The sequence below is a fragment of the Rutidosis leptorrhynchoides genome, chromosome 3 (assembly GCF_046630445.1).
Source record: "Rutidosis leptorrhynchoides isolate AG116_Rl617_1_P2 chromosome 3, CSIRO_AGI_Rlap_v1, whole genome shotgun sequence".
In the NCBI taxonomy this organism is placed as follows: domain Eukaryota; kingdom Viridiplantae; phylum Streptophyta; class Magnoliopsida; order Asterales; family Asteraceae; genus Rutidosis; species Rutidosis leptorrhynchoides.
In genome coordinates, this window is record NC_092335.1 from 101,211,371 (window position 1) to 101,232,765 (window position 21,395).

The window sequence follows — 21,395 nt, forward strand, 5'->3', positions numbered from 1 at the left end:
TAATACAGATAGCGCGAAGAGGTAAATGATTTCAAATAAGAAAAATTAAGAAAATATCTTCAGAAATATGGAGGATATTTATAATGAAAGATTTGATGATATTTTAGAATTTCTAATATCAGAGGATGATGAAGAATATTGTCCACAGGGGTTTAGAGTCAGGAGCAAGGTATTCGTTAATGACTTCAGCAGGTACTGAATCATTTGGATCCTTTGAAGTTAGGTTCAGTCTTTGTAATTTGTCCACAGCCTCCTTCCTACTTTGATCAATCCGTTTTCCAGTTCCAAAACTTCTCTTTTTCTGCGCTTTGCCAGCACACTTCATCATTATCATCCAACTTTTACCGTTTAAAGTCGTTTATAGTTTTTTGCTGCTTCATCAGCATTTTTTTTTCATTTTCGGAGAACCAATTCATAGGTCGGAGTGTTTTTTAGAAACTTCACATTCAAATTAAGTCCAGAAGATAGACGTTATATATACACATATAACTGTTGGCGTAGACATGCTGCGAGATTTCAAAATACTGATTGCTAATTCCCAATGATTCGTATGGCAATTCTCATTACAAGATGCGAATGATGGGGTTTCAATAAATAATTATAATGACTTTTTGGAGAGGCTAAAGTCAAAGGGTAATGAAGTTGTTGGTACATCTGCTAATAATGTGGTGGAATGTAAAAGGTTCCCTGGTAACGATGGTGTATATCTCAAGTTTATAATAAGGTTAGTCTGACTGAAAAGTCAAAGTTGACTTGCTAGAGCTGTGACAAAACTGGCTACTTTGAATAGGATTCGCAAAGTTATTTTTGCTAATAAATGCCAAAGAATCTGACGAGGATACGTTGTTTAAACTTTTACTTTGGTTTCAAGAGTTTTTCGGGTACATAACTGTGGGTAACATGTGGTTGGATCATCATCTCGATTGCTCATCATTCGAAGTGTCTTCAGAAATTTTTGAAGGGTTTGAACACAGATTGTAATCGTTAACATACATTTGATGTTCTAACACAGTTTTGAAGTCAAAATATAGCTTGTGAAAGATGTAAGGATCTTAGAGTGATGATTTTGGTCATATCTCGAGTTGAATTTTGAGATTTCAAAATCAGAATATGTAATTAAATTTTGAATGAGTATGGTTGTTTTGATTTCTATAAAAGAATGTATATTGTTGTGAAAGTATGGAGTATAATGGATGATTTGCTGAATCAGATTCGAAGAATGTAACATATTATTTGTGAATTTATATATCTCTCGGGTATTACCTACCCGTTAAAAAAAATATTTTCACAATTAATATTTTGTACAAAAGAATTTTATTACAGTCTTTATGAAAATATATATATGTATATTTTCTTCAGATGTAACATAGATTTAATGAGTTAATGTTAAATTAAACTCATTTGATTTACGGTTGAAACTAGCATTGAATAATCCCTAAAGGCTTTAAAAAGTACATAACTTTTACGCAGTATTTCTTTAATGACATTGAAATTATGAATCAATACTTTGTTATTTGTTGATGTATGATGTTCGGTTCGTAGATTTCTTGTGAATTTCGCAAAGTACGAATGATGTTATCTGAAAAGTTTCGGGTACATTGATGATGAAAGTGTGAAATCAAATATATACTTGATTTATTATGAATTGGAATTTGTTGAATTGCGACAGAGATTGTAGTTAACGCTGGTTAAGTTGCGGCCGAAGGACGTACATTATTGCATATTTGTAAATATGAATTAACCGAGTAGTTAAGATTCACACACAATAGCTTAGCACGGAAAGATTTATTTCAAAATATATATATATATATATATATATATATATATATATATATATATATATATATATATATATATATATATATATATATATATATATAATATACATATAATTTCTTCAGAGGGAATGAGTTAATTCTTCATAACTCGTTGTTACAATATACACGTTATTGATTCGTAATGATGTCCACAGTGATTCTTGAAATGACGGAGTTTGTGATGTTATCGGTGTTGTTGATTCGGATGTTGACTGTACTGACGATGCTGGTAACGCTGACGGTACTGTTGATGCTGTTGGTAAAGCAAGTTTAGCTTGTTAATCACACACCATTTTTGTCAGGGTTTCTACTCTTCCTTCTATCATTTTGGTTCGCTTAACTGATTTATGGTTAGGGCTAGATTAGATAATCTCTAAGACTTTAGAGATTACATAATCGCCGCGGAAAGTTTCTCCAATGAAGTTATGAATTAATACTTCGTCAGTTATTGTTGTTGGTACTCCTTGGTATCTATGGTGCGTATGACGTTGATGCTCGTGGGACAGATTGTGAAGTTGAGGTTTACGACGCGGTTGTGGTTGGAGGTAGTAATGGTACTGTTGGCGTTGATGATGGTGGTACTGGTTATGCTGCTGATGCTGCTGCTGGTGTTTGTAATCTCTGCACCATATTCTCCAAAGCCACTACCCGAGCGCGAAGCTCGTTGACTTCTTCTATTACACCGGGGTGATTATCGGTTCGGACGAGCGGATAAAAAAATTTAAAATTTGATGTAATATATAATCGTGACTAGATACTCTGGAAATGAGCGAGAATATGGTATTTCGGACAGGTTCGCCGGTAAGTGCTTCAGGTTCTTCGTCAAGAGGGCAATGTGGTGGATGGAAGGGATCACCTTCTTCTTGTCTCCAATGATTGAGGAGGCTACGAACCCATCCCCAATTCATCCAGAATAGGTGATGACTGATTGGTTGATCTATTCCGGTCACACTACTTTCAGAGCTTGAATGGGATTCCATTTTGGAATCTGAGTGACTTGAACTGATGACAAATTACATTTCGTACGATTGGATAAAGGATTTTTTTTTTTTCAATATGAAATGATTTTGGCTAACGGATGGTATTCTAATTACATAGTATATATATATATATATATATATATATATATATATATATATATATATATATATATATATATATATATATATATATATAGATCAAAAGATTTCGTAGATTACGGAGGACTTTGCGGGATATGTCAGGCAAAGTTTAAAGTAACAGATACGATAAGATATGATTTAGCAGATATGCTAAGATATGAATTTTTGTCTATACACTATTCATGCAATCAATGCAACAAGACGTGTCTTAGACTAAAAATGATAAGCAGGTAATTTCCTGAGAATGATAAGTAGTTAATTTTTGACACAAAATGATAAGCAAAACTTTTGACATGCAGACACGGTCGAAGTCCAGACTCACTAATGTATCCTATCGACTTATCAGTTAGACACACTAATGCAGACCTGGTTCGCTAAGACCACCGCTCTGATAGCAACTGAAAGGACCCATTCATATACATTATAAATGATTCACAATAGTTGATTACATTGCGAGGTATTTGACCTCTATATGATACATTTTACAAACATTGCATTCGTTTTTAAAAGACAATCTTTCTTTACATCGAAAATTGACAGGCATGCATACCATTTCATAATATCCACTATCCAACTATAAATTGATTTAATAATAATCTTTGATGAACTCAATGACTCGAATGCAACGTTCTTCGAAATATGCTATGAAAGACTCCAAGTAATATCTTTAAAATGAGCAAATGCACAGCGGAAGATTTCTTTAACACCTGAGAATAAACATGCTTGAAAGTATCAACCAAAAGGTTGGTGAGTTCATTAGTTTATCATAATCATTTATTTCCATCATTTTAATAGACCTCAAGAATTTCATTTCCAGTTCTCATAAATATACGTCCCATGCATAGAGACAAAAATAATCATTCATATGGTGAACACCTGATAACCGACATTAACTAGATACATATAAGAATATCCCCTATCATTCCGGGATCCTCCTTCGGACATGATATAAATTTCGAAGTACTAAAGCATCCGGTACTTTGGATGGGGTTTGTTAGGCCCAATAGATCTATCTTTAGGATTCGCGTCAATTAGGGTGTCTGTTTCCTAATTCTTAGATTACCAGACTTTAATAAAAAGGGGCATATTCGATTTCGATAATTCAACCATAGAATGTAGTTTCAATTACTTGTGTCTATTTCGTCAAACATTTATAAAAGCGCATGTATTCTCAGTCCCAAAAATATAAAGGGTAAAAAGGCAAATGAAACTCACCATACTGTATTTCGTAGTAAAAATACATATAACGTCATTGAACAAGTGCAAGGTTGGCCTCGGATTCACGAACCTAAATTAATTATATATATTTATGTGTTGGTCAATATTTGTCTAACAAATTAGGTCAAGTCATAGTGTACCACAATCCTAATGCTCGAGACTAATATGCAAAAGTCAACAAAAGTAAATTTGACTCAAAATAATTTCCAAAAATCTATACATGATTAATATATAGTTTAAATATCGTCGTTTTATATTTTTAAATATTTTTAAAAGATTTATTAGAGTAAATAATATAATTTATTTATTAATAAATAAAATTTTATATTAAATTTATATAATAAAATATACTTTTATATATATTAAGTAATAAAATTTATAGGGTTCATTTAATATCATAAAGATAATATGATAGGTATTATTAAAGTAAGTTATTACACGTAGTAAAATATGTTTGTATCACATATTTATTTGATAAAATAATATTTATAATGTTAGTAAGTAAAAGTTGTATTATTTTGTAATAATAATTATTATTATAAAAATATCAATATTTATAATTACTAAGATGACATTATGATAAAACGATAATTCTAATTATGATAACTTTAATATTTACAATAATTTTTAATATTATCTTTAAAATAATAATTCTATTTAAAATAATAATAATAATGATATTTTATAGTAACAATGACATTTCTATTAAAATGATAATTTTTGTTAAAATGATAGTTTTAATACTAACGATACTTTTAATAATAATAGTAATGATAAAAATAATAAGAACGATAATTTTATCTAAATCAATATCTTATAATATTTTAATTTCATCATGATACTCTTACCCATTATTTCCTAATCGTTTCGTTTAATAGCTTTTAATCGTCTTTTATATCGTGTTCATAATAATGATAATAATAGTAATCAAAATAATTAGGTGTTACAAATATTTGTTTTAATTACACTAATATTAATAATGATAGTTACTATAACATTATTAACGATAATACTAATAATTATCTTAATGATAATATAGTAATAATAATAATAACAATAACAATAACCATTTTTAAATAATGATATATATATATATATATATTAATAATGATAATAATAATAATAATAATACCAATAATAATAATAATAATAATAATTATAATAATAATTGGATAATAATAATAATACTAATTATAACTTTAACGATAATAACGATAGTAATAATAAAAAAAATAACATTTTTTAATGATAAATCCCTTTTATTGATAAAGATAATAATAATGATAATAATAAGATAAAACTAGAACGACGATAAAAACGACGATAATAATAATCATTTTTAATAAAAATATCGAAAATTCAATTGATTATAACTTCTAATCCGTTCATCGAAACCATTCGATATCTAAAGGAAAAGTTCTTAATTTTTCGCTAGCTTTCCAAGGACATGCATATCTTATACCTTATCTCAACCGCAAGTGTAACTAATTCAAGATCCTAACCTGTCTAAGGGCAATATCAAAAGTACAAGCATGCATAATCCCAAATACTAGAGCACTAGTCAGAGATACACTATTAGTATGTAAAAGTTAAATTATGAGTACTCACGTATCAATATTGAGATTCAATATTGCAGGAAAGGTACGTAGACGCAACGGAAATGATAAACACTATATTGACCTCACGAGCATACCCATGAACCATACTCAATCACCTCCATAGTTATAACCCATAATTTCCTTAATCCTATCCCATTCGAAAAACAATTTCGAAATCACTCGGACAGCACTCCGTCGTAATATTTTATGTATACTAATAATATCTTGAAATAATACGGAGTAAATATATATATGTAAATCGATTGAGAGAGTTTAGAGAAAAATATTTTCAAGTTTCTATGAAATAATGAAACCTATTGAATTCTATTTATAATAGATTTTTGAATTTTTAAAGTGAATTATTAAAGTATGAATTATTAAAGTGAATTATTAAAGTGAATTATTAAACTATGATTTATTAAAGTGAATTATTAAAGTATGAATTATTAAAGTGAATTATTAAAGTATGAATTATTAAAGTGAATTATTAAAGTATGAATTATTAAAGTGAATTATTAAAGTTAAAGTAAAGTAAAAATAAAGTAAATGTAAAGTTTAAGTATAGTAAAAGTATAAAACTATGTACGTATAATACGCGTATAAATATATATAATATTAATTTAAATCGTTATATATAATTAATAAAATAAAATATAAATATCGTTATCTTTATCATACTAGTTAAGTAATGAGTTGTCAAAAGTGGTTCTAGATATTTATAAAAGTTATATACGTTTTAATAATAAAGTTCTTTTTAAACTGAAAACGTTTTTGTACGTTTGAAACTAAATAGATCAATCGAGTCTTTATGAGATTCAATCTTCCACTATCCTTTGTCTAGTTCTCAATGATTGACAATTTGTTCTTATTTATAAATCACTTTATCATTTTTCGAATATTGTTAAAATGGAAAGATTTCTCAAATCAACGTGGGCCTTTCAACAGAGACTTGTAATCATAATTCAAAATATCTGATAATTCAATCATTTGATCTTATCTTATAATTCCATTGATAAACATTTTGAAACAGATACAATCATATAAAGTATTTAATCTAATATTTTGTTTACGTTTCAAGTTATAATATATATACACATATACATATATAATCATATTCGTTTAATGCTTCGTGAATCGTTGGAACTTGGTCGAGGTTGAATGAATGTATGAACATAGTTTAAAATTCTTGAAATTTAACTTTACAAATATTGCTTATCGTGTCGAAAATATATAAAGATTAAAGTTTAAATTTGGTTGGAAATTTCCGGGTTGTCACAATAATAATAATAATAATAATGATAGTTCTAATAATAAAAATGGTAATTTTTATAAAAAAAATAAGTTTCAATAATAATATCACTTACATTAAAAATGATAATAATAATAATAATAATAATAATAATAATAATAATAATAATAATAATAATAATAATAATAATAATAATAATAATAATAATAATAATAATAATGAGAAATAAGTAAATTACCTCAAAGGAGTAACGCTAAAAAAAATGCCCAAGTCCGGGTTTTAACTCGCGACCTCCTGCTAACTCGATGACATCCTTAACCACTCCTCTGATCATGCTTTTTCTGATTATAACTAGGATTTAGATTTATTAAACCTGTTTTTCTGTTTCTACTTCTTCCTCTTCTAAAAAAAATAAAATGCAAAAGCCCGGGCTCGAACCCGAGACCTCTTGTTTAAAACACTTCCTTCCAAACCATTCTTCCAACTGTTTCTTTCTGAAATAAGTCGGACCTAAAATCTATTAACCCAATATTCTCTTTATTCTTCATCTTCTATTATATTAATCATCATTATCATTATCTATATCGTAATTCATCTTCATTTCTGATCATCTACTCATCATGCTAACCATCCTATATCATAACATTAATATTCTATCATCATAATCATGATCTTAACATCACCATCATCTTAAATCGTTCTATCATCATATAAAACTCAAAACAATTCGTAACATGCCCTCTCATTATAAACTAATACTTCAGGGCCAATATGCAAATCTAAGTAGCCCATTTATCGTAATATAGGATCTGGTAACCATTAAAACAGAATATGTGTGTATCTGGATTCGTTTGTCCCCGCAAAAATAAAAAAAAATATAGTAGTAGCAATTATCACCGAATTCCTTTTCTATTGGTCTGCCACATTCCTCAAATTGGTTGTCTATTTCATCATGGGTCCTATCCTCTTTATAAAAATCTTCATATTACTTATTATCATTGTATTCTCACATCACAGTACCGTTATCATTATTTATCTTATCATCATCATAATCGGTTGAGTGTGATATTGGGTTTAGTTTTGGTGGTTGGCTCGTTCAAAACAGAATTATGCAGCAGGTATGTGTTGTCGATTAATAGTATAGCCAGAAAGGAATAACCCATCGATTCATATAGTTTGTGCATCTTTGCTAGTTGTGTTTTCGAATAATAACACAAGTGTAGTAGCAGAAGACAAAAGTAGCTGGCACGAACTGCAGTAGCAGATTAGGTGTCTATGAATGAGCCGTGGAGGTGATTATGTGATACTAATTACGGCTGCAACATTAAACTATAAACAGAAGTGTTCTAGTAGCAGTTAAACGATCGTATAGTAGCCTAAACAGGAGACTATAATTAGCAGTTGGGTATGATGTTAATCAATAACAGAAAACAGAAGGTATTTGATGGAATGGTTTCGATGGTTACATGGGTTGTGTGATGGTGGTTTCGAGAATTGAAAGAAAGAAAATCTAGCGAGTAATAGTTGCAGCAAAGGCTGCAGTTTTACGCTGAAACGGAAACAAGTTATTAGAGAACAAATATAGCAGCGAGGGTAGTGACTTATGGTGATTTGTGAAAGGTGTGATTGATCATGAATATGATTGTGGGTTTTTGATGGGTTAAGAGAAGTGGTGGGTTGTTTAACTCAAGGGTGACGTGTGGTTTTACTTCAAATATAAACGGAAGACACAACAGTGGCATAAGTGGTGTTGATGGAAGGTGGTCTAGTGTTGGTGGGTTCACGATGGGTTGTTAGGGTGGTTGATGGTGGTCTCAGTTTCAATTAAGAGAGAAAATGAGAGAGATGATTGGTTTCAAAGGTAGTCGATGGTGTTGGAGGATGGTGATGGTTTATTAAAGTAAGGAGATAGATGGTGGTTCTATGCATCCGAATGTATATGTATATATATATGAAGATGAAGATGTGGTGACTTACCTTGGTAATGGAGAGCGGTTTTATGTAGTATAGGTGGCGGAGGTTTTGAGAAGAGTTCATAAGAAAGAAGGTGTTCGTTCATGGTGTCGATGGTTGATCGCATAAGTGTTTGTTTATGAAGTGTATGTATATGTAAATGATAAATCTATATGTGAGGTGCAAGTGATTGAGATTTCAAGTGAGTTTGGTTGTTTATTGATTGGGAAAAGAATTTAAGTAGTAAACAGCTGTTATATAACAGCTACAATTTACACTGAGATTATTTGTTGAATGATCGTAATAGAATTAAAGGACGCTCGATGCTTTAATTTGTAGGCTGCTCTTGGTAGAAACTTAACAGAATATCAACATCAAGATAAAGGAAAGAAGAAAAGCAGATAATGATGCTTATCACTGAATGACATCAAGTATATATATCCAAATTGATCAACAGAATTGTCAAAGCAGAATTGTCAAAGCAATCGTAAAAAAATATAAAAAGGACATCAGTTGGTATTTGAATTTGTTGTGTTCCTGGATGTGAATCTTTGATTAGTACGATTTGAAGATAGAAAAATCAATTTAACACAGATGAAAACGATGTGCAACCGAATTCAATAATTTCTGTACTTATATATATTTAATCGTATTTACATGTATGTAAATATATATTTGTATAAATATATATATAACTGTACATATATCAATATTTATATATATATATATATATATATATATATATATATATATATATATATATATATATATATATATATATATATATATATATATATATATATATATATGTATATATATATATATATCTGTATTTAATATATATTCGTATATAAATATATAATATTTATTACTTAATACATATTTGTGTATATATATATATATATATATATATATATAAATAATAGTATATATGTAAAAATATATCTGTTTTTATATATGTATATATATATTTTCTGTATATTATAATTAATCTTTTTAATTAATCAATATAACTATAATAATACTCTTATTGTTGTAAATAATAATAATAACACTATATACTAATAATATAACAATTTATATTTATCACACTTGTTCGTGAATCGTCGAAAATGGTCAAAGGTTAAATGCATTCATGAAAAATAGTTCAATCATTTTGGAACTCAGTTTAATAGACTTTGCTTATCGTGTCAGAATCTTATAAAGATCAAGTTTAAATTTGGTCGGAAATTTCCGGGTCGTCACACGGGGTTCTAACGAGAATGTGATGTCGAGCTATTCCCTCTCTTCGACATAAATTATTGAAGTCTTTACCACAAAATTCAAGTCCGTTGTCGGTCCTCAACTTTTTGATCTTCTTGTTGGTTTGGTTTTCTATTAGAGTTTTCCAATCTTTAAATGTGGAGAATACCTCGTCTTTTTGTTTTAAGAAGAACGTCCATACTTTGCGGGAGAAATCATCAATGATTGTTAACATGTAACGTTTTCCACCCCTTGATGTGACAGGGGAAGGCCCCCATAGATCCGAGTGGATGTATTCGAGAATTGCCTTGGTTTGATGGACACCAGAAGAAAAACTAACCCGTTTTTGTTTTCCGAATACACAATGTTCGCAAAATTCAAGCTTGCACGTGTCTTTGAGGAGTCCCTTCTTGACTAGGATATTCATACCTTTTTCACCCATATGTCCTAGTCGATAGTGCCACAATTTAGAGTCGTCCGAGCGTGTTTTAGATGCGGCAATGGCAGTGGCACCAACAATTGTGCTACCTTGTAGCACGTATAGTCCATCAGTTTGTATAGCTTTAATTGAGACAAGTGCACCTTTGGAAATCTTCATAACACCTTGTTCACCTGAGTATCTATAACCATTTGCTTCAAGGGTGCTAAGCGAGATTAGGTTTCGTTTCAAATCAGGTACATGTCGCACACCGGTCACTGTTCTTACTACTCCATCGTGCATCTTTAACTGCACGCTGCCTTTTCCGATTACAGGACAAACAGTATGATTGCTCATGTATACGTTGCCACCATTTATTGTTTCGTAAGTGGAGAACCATTCTTGGTGTGGCGTCATGTGAAAAGTGCACCCTGAGTCGACAACCCATTCATCTCTCGATCTTTTAGTATCGATAGCCAAATATACGTCCCCGTCTGATTCTACCTGAGCGAGAGCAGCCTCAGGTGGTTTATCAGTTTGCTTCTTATCACCATTAGTTCCAGCCTCACGTTCCAACTTATTCTTTAATTTATAACATTCCGAAACTAGATGACCTGGTTTCTTGCAATATTTACAAGACTTGTTTTGGTGCTTACCTCGTGACTGTGATCGATACTTCTTATGGTTGTTCCGACTACTTTCTCCCCGTTTACTAGTGCGGCCCCTAGCCATGAGGCCTTCGCCACTCTCGGGCTCATCATCGTCATCATACTTTTGTTTTGACAACAAGGCTGACTTTACATCATCAAAAGCAAGTGTCTCGTGATTACCGTATAGCATGATTTCCTTAAAGTGCTTGTATGATGCAGGTAATGAGATGATAAGCAAAACTGCCTTGTCCTCGTCTTCTATGGTGACTTCGAGATTTTTGAGATCAATTAGTATGCTGTTGAATTCATCAAGGTGATCCTTGATATTAGTACCCGGTTTCATACGGATGGTGTATAAGCGATCCTTTAACCGAAGTTTATTTGCAAGGCTTTTAGTCATATAAAGAGTTTCCAGCTTGGTCCATAAGCTCGCAGTAGTCTTCTCGTGAATTACCTCTCGAAGCACTTCACGAGATAAGAATAATTGAATAGTGGCAAGAGCCTTTTCGTCTAGCTCTAGCCACTCTTCATCGGACATGTTTGCTGGTTTGTTTGTTACCCCGTTTAGAGCTTTCTTGAACCCGTGATGGGTGAGCACAGCTTGCATCTGTACCTTCCATATTGCAAAACTAATCTTGCCATCGAACTTGTCTACGTCGAACTTAGTAACCATCGTAGCAAGGCTCTGATAGCACTTGTTAGAGATTAATGGTATGCGGAAGCAAGGATTGCAGACAATGATTAACAATAAAACTGGTAACATAAACAATAAAGAACACAAACGATTTACGTGGAAACCCCCAACTTAATGAGAGGAAAAACCACGGGCAACGACCACGAATAATTCACTATATTCAAACGATTACAATACTTCACCGGTATATAGGCCGTATGAAGGAAATAGCAAAACTGAAGTTAGCTCAGAAAAATATCGAATGCAGAAAATATGTGAATCATAAAAATTATGGGATTGGAGCATGTATTTAAATACATGAAGGTAGCATGCGTATGATCAGATAACCACAAGGGTTTTCCTCCATCGAATTGGACTCCTAATTGTATTTGCATTAGGAGAGCTTTACTTGGACTCCTAATTGTATTTTCATTAGGAGATCTTTACACAGCCCAACCCACTTGTCCAATTACTTTTGGGGCACGTATCCAACACTGTGCGTCATGTATACACAATAAACCAGTCTAGGTTGCTGATTACAAATGTTTATATAAAAATTAAAAAACATGTTTTAGTTTCAGAGTATGAGGTCGGATCACTAGCCTCTCACATAGTCCGAACATGAAAAACCTTCTACCGTTATGTTTTGATTTCAGTATTGCGTTGATAAAGTAATTAACTCAAATTTTATATGTCAAAACACATCTATTATTTTAGCATCATTCGTTACGTATCATTCTCGATTCTATTCGGTATCAAAGTCCACCTACAAACCCCCTAGTGGGCATTAAGGGGCGTTTACTATGGATATGGCGCTTAAGCGCATACATGGTGGAGCAATGGGCACGATAAGGATGAAATGGTGAAACCCACTTTGTTTTCCTTCATCTTTGACCATTAAAAACTATTGAATATAGCAATCTAATTATGCACACGTTTTCTATTATGTGTTCTTATTGTTGGTTAAGTTGTGCAGGTGTGGCTGAACAAGACTGCTGGTGATCTGTGTTGATTATCTGAAGTGTTTGCAGCTATACTTGTTCAAGATGGTTTTGAAGGTCTCAAACTCTTTGTGCATCTCGTACTTTTCATGTTTAATCAACATATCTGATATGGGGGTTAACTTGAAAGGTACATAGGAGGGACATAGTTGAGTTTGAGTTATTCCAAGGGCTAAATATGCCAATATTATAAACTAGGATTATTTCTGGTCAATGTTTATTGTCGGTTCATTAGAGTATAAATAGCTGGATTTAGGGTTAGGTTTACACAATTCATTCATTCGTTCTTTCCCTATCATCTGTATCCTTAAAACAATTGTTAAAGATAAAGTTGGTGGTTGTGGTTAATTCATCTAGTTAAAAAATTGGTTATCTGTGTAAAGTGTTATAGATTTGTTACAAGTTGTTTTTGGTTTCCTGTTATTCACTCGATCTAAGTTCAGTAAGATTGATTTCATTCTTGTTAATTAAACAAGAATCAAGTGTTAAGTTGTTGATTACACAATTCTTCAAAAACAACTTTAATACGAAGGTAAGTAGGTAACCGGTGCACTTCGAAGCTTAAATCCTTTCTTTTCCGGTGTGCGCTTTAGTTTGATTGGGTCATTTACTGTCTAATCTCACCCACAACCTTTTACAACATTTTTTCACGACCTTTACCACCATAGCCTTTTTCATTGTCTTTACATTAACAAATTTGATTGATAAATAGCGAATATCATCAAACCAAACATGTTCCTGCAATTCTAACGACTGAGCCAGCTAGCTCGATCTGTTTTGGTTCAACATATTTAAAAACGGTGGAGAGTTTTGTCCAAAACAGATTTAACCAAATCGTGTAACTACAGGAGTGCATCTATCTCGAGTTCACAATAAATAAATATGATATAAAATAACTTAATCTTTAAACCATAAACTCTTAGCAATATACTTGCAGGTACCCTTTTTTAAAGAATTCATCTTTCATGTCATATAAAATGGGTTGATGCTCTACAGCCAGGGTGAGCTTTATTTATTCCCAAAAATCTACAATGTCTTCCAGTATATATCTATTCCTTGCTTTAAAATCTTTATTAATGTTGTGTGCACCCCGACATATTCCAAGAACGTTAAGGATATATTCGGATATGAGTACATAAACTGAATAGTGAATATTAAGTTATCGAATATAAAAAGCAAGTACGGTAACAAAACATATTCATCTCAGGAAAAATACTATAAATATGGTGTACAAAAACATGTTACAGATTACATTTGAGAGGGACCATCTACATCATAAAGAGGCAGGTTACACCTTGGGGTTTTCATAGTAAAGAACATGTTTAGCGGGCTTAAAGAGGTACCTAGAGCCATATGTCGACCGAATTACATCAACAAACAAAGAAAATTGCAACTTAAGATAGAGAAGGACTGGCATAACAGCAAATACACCAATAAGAATTGGAATCCACAGAAAACCCTTATCGTAAAGTGCGAAAAAACTGACCCCAAAAGCGAGTGTCATGGTTGTTATAGATAGGAAGAGAGTTGCAAGACCTAACATCAACTTGTTGGGTAATGATTCCAAAAAATCACGTTCTGCATATCGAGACGTGAGGATAGCTAAGAACATGAGAATGGAAGCTGAAGACGAGAATAGGGAAATGGCATCTGCCACAACAAAAACTACAAGGGTTGCTTTCGAACGGAACATTGGGATACCAGTATTTTGGTCATAACCCCCTGGTATAGTAAAAGCTGCAGCAAATACCATTGTTGCAATAAGTGCTGCGACAACCATACATTGATTTGCCGTGTCTTTCATCCATTGTTCGCCTTGGGTAACTAGATCTTTGTGTTCTAAAGTGAATAACTCGTATGGTGTTAGACCATCTTTGTTCTTCCGTTCTCTATAAGAAGGAGGAATCATAGCCTCTACTTCCTATTGAACAAACAAATTAGCATAGTCATATACTACTTTATAGGCAAACTCGTCATTAAACAGGTCAAGAAAACCATATTGAATAACAAATCAAAATGGGTCACTTTTTAGCACGGTCAGAACACATCTATGTGGGTTGATCCTCAATAAGTTCTACACAGTTGTTTCTCATAAAAAAAATAGAAATATTAATGTTTTTTTTTTTAAAGGCATAAGTCATTAATGTGTTAGTTATGGATAAAGAATATATGTACATACCTTGAACCACAATAGTTCTCTTTGCATTTGTAAAGCGACTCCTGACACGTCTTGTAGTCGCTTTTGCTTTGCGATCTTCCCAACTAAATGCAACATATTGTTATTATTTGGATCTTTTAGAGGAGTTATCAGATCTTTCATAGAGCCTATCTCATACAATAGGTTGTAGATACCCTCGTGGCGATGTTTGACGGCAATGTGAAATATACTTAGGTGGTCATCGTTTACCTTCCATATCAGATCAGGATATTGGCGGATGAGCTCAATTAAAAATTTAGTATTCCCCATTTCCGTGGCAACAAAGAGTACCCGATTAGAGTATGTTCTTATTGCCGATGATGGTACATTTGGACGTACTGAGGTTGTGGTGTCAGTAGGTGCTTTGATTAAGTTCTGAGTTTCAACATGCATTTTGGCTATATGTTCTGAAATGAGTTTTTGTAGCTCCAGAGCTTGATCTGGATTGCTGTCTTTCTTAATTAAGTTCTGAATTTCAACATGCATGTTCACGATACGTTCAGAAATTAATTTTTGCAGTTGAAGTGCTTGACCTACATTTCCAGAAGAAGCTGACTTTTCGTCTTGCTTTGGATCAAGTGGCCCTCTGATTATATCATCAATTGATCTCTTAGGCCTTTTCGCAATATCTTCCCAAATGAATTTTAGTAAGGGAAGTGCATTTTGTTGTTTTGCTGGAGGCACGACTTTAAACCAATATATGCAAAAACTGGAAACAACCACAAACAAAAGAAGCCAAGTTGGTGAAACCAACATATAAAACTTAGATACTAATAATTGATGGATCTTGACTCAGAACTTTTGTAGCACATTCCATGGATCTCGATGGTTCTACTTGACAAATCGTGTTAAATATGTACTAATTTCGATTCAAAAGTACTAGATTATGATGTCAGAAACCAACGTGCAATACTTTGATGTTAGACGATTTGATGTGTAACATTACAAACATTAAAACTACAGATGTTTACCTGACTTGATGGTTCTCGTGATGGCAGATTGTTCGGTCTTTACCTTACCCAATTCTTGATGCTCGTTTTGAGGCGGTTGAAGATTTATTAACATCGAATTGAACAGATGTTTACCCAAATTGATGGTTCTTGTGAATCTATTATTACTTTTTGCTTCAGGAAAAGCTTCAGGTTTTCGAGCCAAAATTCCAAGTACAACGCTAGTACCAAGTTTCGGATGCTTTTTAACTATCTTTAGTGCAATGTCTGAAAAAGATTGACAATCACTTTGTGAGATCGAGCAATTGTGCGGTTAGAAAGCATATAGATTTTTGTACATTAAATAATGAATGGACATAACTTACCAAACATATCATTCTCGACACATTTCTCAAGCAGCCAACCACGATTCAGAAATGTCCAACCATCGTCCATCAACTCTTTCGAATTTTCGTACATATACTTGACCACCTCATGATGTCCAAACAAGGCAGCCGCATACAACGGCATCATACTCTTATTAGAACCGGGGATTATTAACAAGGCCCTATTCTTTTCCAACATCATTTTAACAGCGTTAATGTTTCCAGCTACACCTGCTAAATAGAAGGCGGTGTTGTAATTTTCATTTTCAAGAGCCAAGTCATCTTTGGTCATCATATCCAGTAGACTTTTTACGAACTCGTCTACATGCTTGGGACCTTTTGCAGATGCTGCAACGTGAAGTGCCGTTTCCCCATTTTCGGTGATACAATACCTTACCAACTCTGGTTCCTTATCAAGAATGGATTTAGCGGCTTTCCAATCACATTTAATCGATGCTTCGTACAGAGGGACACCAATTTTGAGGTAATCTGTTCTAGGTCCTATAAAGTAATTCAAAAAGCAAGTAGTTATTTACATATTCGTCTCAATAAATTTTTCACTGAATTGCAGGGACAAAATATATTATGAGTCATGTAAAAGCTTATATCAAGTTTTTGGGACATTATGGTTTATTCAGTTGTATATATTTGAAATAAATTTGGTTACTAATACTTATTGATATTAATGAGACGAACTCAAGACGGTCTTGAATCCGACTCAAGCCAAGCTCGATCATGCAACATGAAGCCTCGTTGAGTTATCGAGCCACACTTGAGTTTAGCCTAAAGTGCCCATTTCGAGCTCGAGTTCAACTTTGCTCATTTGCATCCCTGATTAATGGTTAGCTTATATCCTTCAATATTTGGTTCCAGAGCCGAAGCCAACATTTACCGATAAGTTAGGGTGACATTTCCCGAAAAGTAAATATCAAGTGGATAAAAGAATTAAAACATACTCTATTATAGTATTCGTATCTAAGGGATGCTAGAATATATAGTTAGGGATATTGACCATTAATTTAAAAAATTTTATACAATATAATAGGCTTATTTAAAGAGTTGGGGTGACAAAGCATCACATGCATCCCCTATTTAGGCCTCTGATTGGTTTAAAAAGTTTTATTCAACTACATATTAAGATATCTTCTGGTTTAATTAGTGAAAGAGAATTACTAATTCCTAATCATCCTTCTAATTAATAATCAATACATCTATAAAAGTCAACGTCACTAGTAGTGCTGTCGTGTGATATAACAGTAGCAGTAAATTATAAAGAAAGACAGAAATTTACCAATAAGAAAATCACGACAACCTAGATTGGGTGTAAATCGTTCATTGGTATTAGCATTTGAAGCAACTGATTTATTGTTGATTTCCTGCTGCTGATTCAGTTTAGCATGAGCTGCCGGTATGTTGATCCCCTGCTGCTGTTGCTGGTGAGTAGTTAAGGGTTTCTTCTCATTGATTGAGTCTAATTGAACACCTTTTTGCGCCATCTGCACAATCACGTCATTAATTTTAGCTTGGATTAAATTATAGTTAATGATTTTATTGGATAGTACCTCTGCTAGCGAGCGAGTAAGCAATTATGATGATTGATTTGTATTGTAATTGTAATTACATACTCCGTATATATAAAAAAAAAGGAATAATTCTAAATGATACTGATATTCATTATTATCGATTGATAATTCATTACAACCAATCAGTCAAAAAGAGCCCATGAAACATGAAGTGAGACATGCAATTGAATAATGTAGCTATTTTGTCGGTTATGCTCCACTTGATTATGTAGTATGTGACTAACTGACTATGCGTACATGCCAATGTGCCGATGCCAACTAATACTGTTTATTTTATTTATTTATTATTATATTATTATTTTTTTTTGAAAGACAAACAAACACTCATACACGAATTTAAACACGAATATATACATGTCTACTACAAGACCCGAACCCCCAACCTATAGGTTGAAGGGGTCACCTCGATACCGCTAGGCCAATGACATTTAGTAACTAATACTGTTTATTAGAATCAATTTAACTAAACAACTCTAAAAAAATTATCATTTCTGTTAAATTTCAATATTCATTAATATCAATTTCTTATTTATTTTTTTATGTCTCCATTAATTACAAATATGATATATATATATATATATATATATATATATATATATATATATATATATATATATATATATATATATATATATATATATATATATATATATATATATATATAATCTAGTAAGAACTTTTAGTGTGAGAACTCTGGGAACTAAAAAATACACTGAAATTCGAACAAAAAAGGGACACGGACGAAAAAAAGGGTACGGACGAACAAAAAACACGGTAGTCGAGCAAAAAAACAAACACGGACGAACAATTTTTTTTTGTTCGAATACAAAAATGTAGAACACATTTTTGTTCGAATATCAATATTTTTGTTCGCTCGTGTCACATTTTTGCTCGAATTTCTCTTTTTTGCTCGAATTTCAGGGTATTTTTGTGTTCTCAGGGTTCTCACACAAAAAGTTTTCATTTGATCCCTATATATATATATATATATATATATATATATATATATATATATATATATATATATATATATAGTGATAGGATCAAGAGGGAAGTAACCAATCGGGGGGAAGCAAAAACTTTTTTTTTTCATTTTTTGAAAAAACTTTGTTCACGAATATTATAAATGAGATGAAAATATGAACATTTAGTAGAGACACTTTTTGATAAATGTTTTATTTTGGCCGGAAAACGCTCGAAGAAGTAATATATAGCAATTATCGTGTTTTTTGAGCGTATGTTGAGGTTTTAGCTATTGAGGTTTAGATATTAGGGTTTAGATATTAGGGTTTATAGGGTTTAGATATTAGGGTTTAGAAATTTAGGGTTTAGGGTTTAGATTTAGGGTTTAGATTTAGGATTTAGATTGAGTTTTTAACACGAACGGTTTAGGGTTTGGTGTTTTGGGTTTATGGAATAAACTCAAAACCCAAAACCCTAAACCCTAAACCCTAAACTTTAAATCGGGCTAAATTTTACTTCACAAAACATGAAGAAGAAAAACGTTCATATTCTTCACGAACAATATTATCTTGAATGTTATTTTTGTCGATCGTTTTCCCGCCTAAATAATAACATTCATCACGAATTGTCTCTTCTAAATGTTCATATTTTCGTGTGATCTTGATGCCGGAAAAAAAAATTCCAAAAAAAAAAATGAAAACAAAAAAAAAATTTACTTCTCCCCGCTTCCCCCCGATTGGTTACTTGCTCATTCATCCTGCCCCTATATATATATATATATATATATATATATATATATATATATATATATATATATATATATATATATATATATATATATATATATATATATATATATATATATATATATCGGTCACTAAATATGTTATAACAAGTAAAAAGATTGACTCACTCGTTGTTGCGAGAAATCGTTTGTAACACTACATAATTTCACTATATATTGAACATTCTTTAACTAGTTTGCAATTTAAATTTAAATAAGCATATTGATTATTGGTAAATCTAGAAAAACAAAACGTTACCCAACCCACATAATATGGACACTGGTGGGAAATAGATCACAACAATGCATAATTTCACCGTATATATTAAATATTATTATTTTAATAATTTAAAATAAAATTAAATACACATATCGATAATTAGTGACAAGCCATATGCTTTTCATTACCGAACTCACATAATTTGAGTACTTTTGCTTATCAACGGTACAAAGTGAGTCTTGTTTCGCTGAAAATAATGAACACGCAAAGAGGAGGCATTTATAAATAAAAAAAGAAAAGAAAAAAAGGTTACAAATATGCCACTCTAAAAAAATACATATTTGTCACCGTAAAAAGAAAATACAAATCTGACATTGTAGTTAACCTTATTTTAACTACTGAACTGCATGATAAACAAACAAAAAGCTGATGAATAATATGAATAAATATAACATATAAAAATTAATTACAAAAAAATAAAAAATAAAAAAAAATAAGTAGGAACCATTTAGGGAGTTGAAAGAGTTGAAAGGGATTGTGAGATGGGTGAGTGGGTATCAAGGTGTCAGGTGGCAATTTGAGTGTTATGGATGTGGTCAAAAGTGAGAATAAGAATTATTTTATCCTGGGTTGGGTTATGGCCCTACGGAATTAATATAGCAAACCTTATACTACTTGATTGTCAAACGGGGTCGTTTTGAGAAATACGACATTAGCACAATGCATAAGATGAAGCAAAACTCCGCTTCTTTTAGTATATATACTACTTGATTGTCAAACGGGGTCGTTTTGAGAAATACGACATTAGCACAATGCATAAGATGAAGCAAAACTCCGCTTCTTTTAGATCACAACAATGCATAATTTCACCGTATATATTAAATATTATTATTTTAATAATTTAAAATAAAATTAAATACACATATAGATAATTAGTGACAAGCCATATGCTTTTCATTACCGAACTCACATAATTTGAGTACTTTTGCTTATCAACGGTACAAAGTGAGTCTTGTTTCGCTGAAAATAGTGAACACACAAAGAGGAGTCATTTATAAATAAAAATAAAAAAAGGTTACAAATATGCCACTCTAAAAAAATACAAATTTGTCACCGTAAAAAGAAAATACAAATCTGACATTGTAGTTAACCTTATTTTAATTTTTAACTACTGAACTGCATGATAAACAAACAAAAAGCTGATGAATAATATGAATAAATATAACATATAAAAATTAATTACAAAAAAAAAAAAAAAAAAAAAATAAATAAGTAGGAACCATTTAGGGAGTTGAAAGAGTTGAAAGGGATTGTGAGATGGGTGAGTGGGTATCAAGGTGTCAGGTGGCAATTTGAGTGTTATGGATGTGGTCAAAAGTGAGAATAAGAATTA

General features: G+C 31.6%; 1 protein-coding gene across 1 annotated transcript; it reads right to left on the reverse strand.

Moving 5' to 3' along the window:
• Positions 1–14,167: 14,167 nt before the first annotated feature.
• LOC139896578 (uncharacterized) lies at positions 14,168–18,059 on the reverse strand. The gene is made up of 6 exons (XM_071879225.1): positions 17,744–18,059; positions 16,453–16,953; positions 16,223–16,354; positions 15,690–15,823; positions 15,120–15,593; positions 14,168–14,861 (listed from the first exon to the last, which is right to left on the reverse strand). The coding sequence occupies exons 1-6, from the start codon at positions 17,946–17,948 to the stop codon at positions 14,229–14,231; spliced, it is 2,079 nt and encodes a 692-aa protein (XP_071735326.1). The 5' UTR covers positions 17,949–18,059; the 3' UTR covers positions 14,168–14,228.
• Positions 18,060–21,395: the final 3,336 nt, after the last annotated feature.

Bases quoted from the DNA above. Each gene is read 5' to 3' on its own strand.
- LOC139896578 (XM_071879225.1), bottom strand. From the start codon at position 17,948: ATGGCGCAAAAAGGTGTTCAATTAGACTCAATCAATGAGAAGAAACCC. The intron at 16,954-17,743 runs GTAAATTTCTGT...ATTACTTTATAG, and splicing joins TTGTCGTGATTTTCTTATTG to GACCTAGAACAGATTACCTC. The intron at 15,594-15,689 runs GCTTCTTCTGGA...AACTTAATTAAG, and splicing joins CAAAGCAAGACGAAAAGTCA to AAAGACAGCAATCCAGATCA.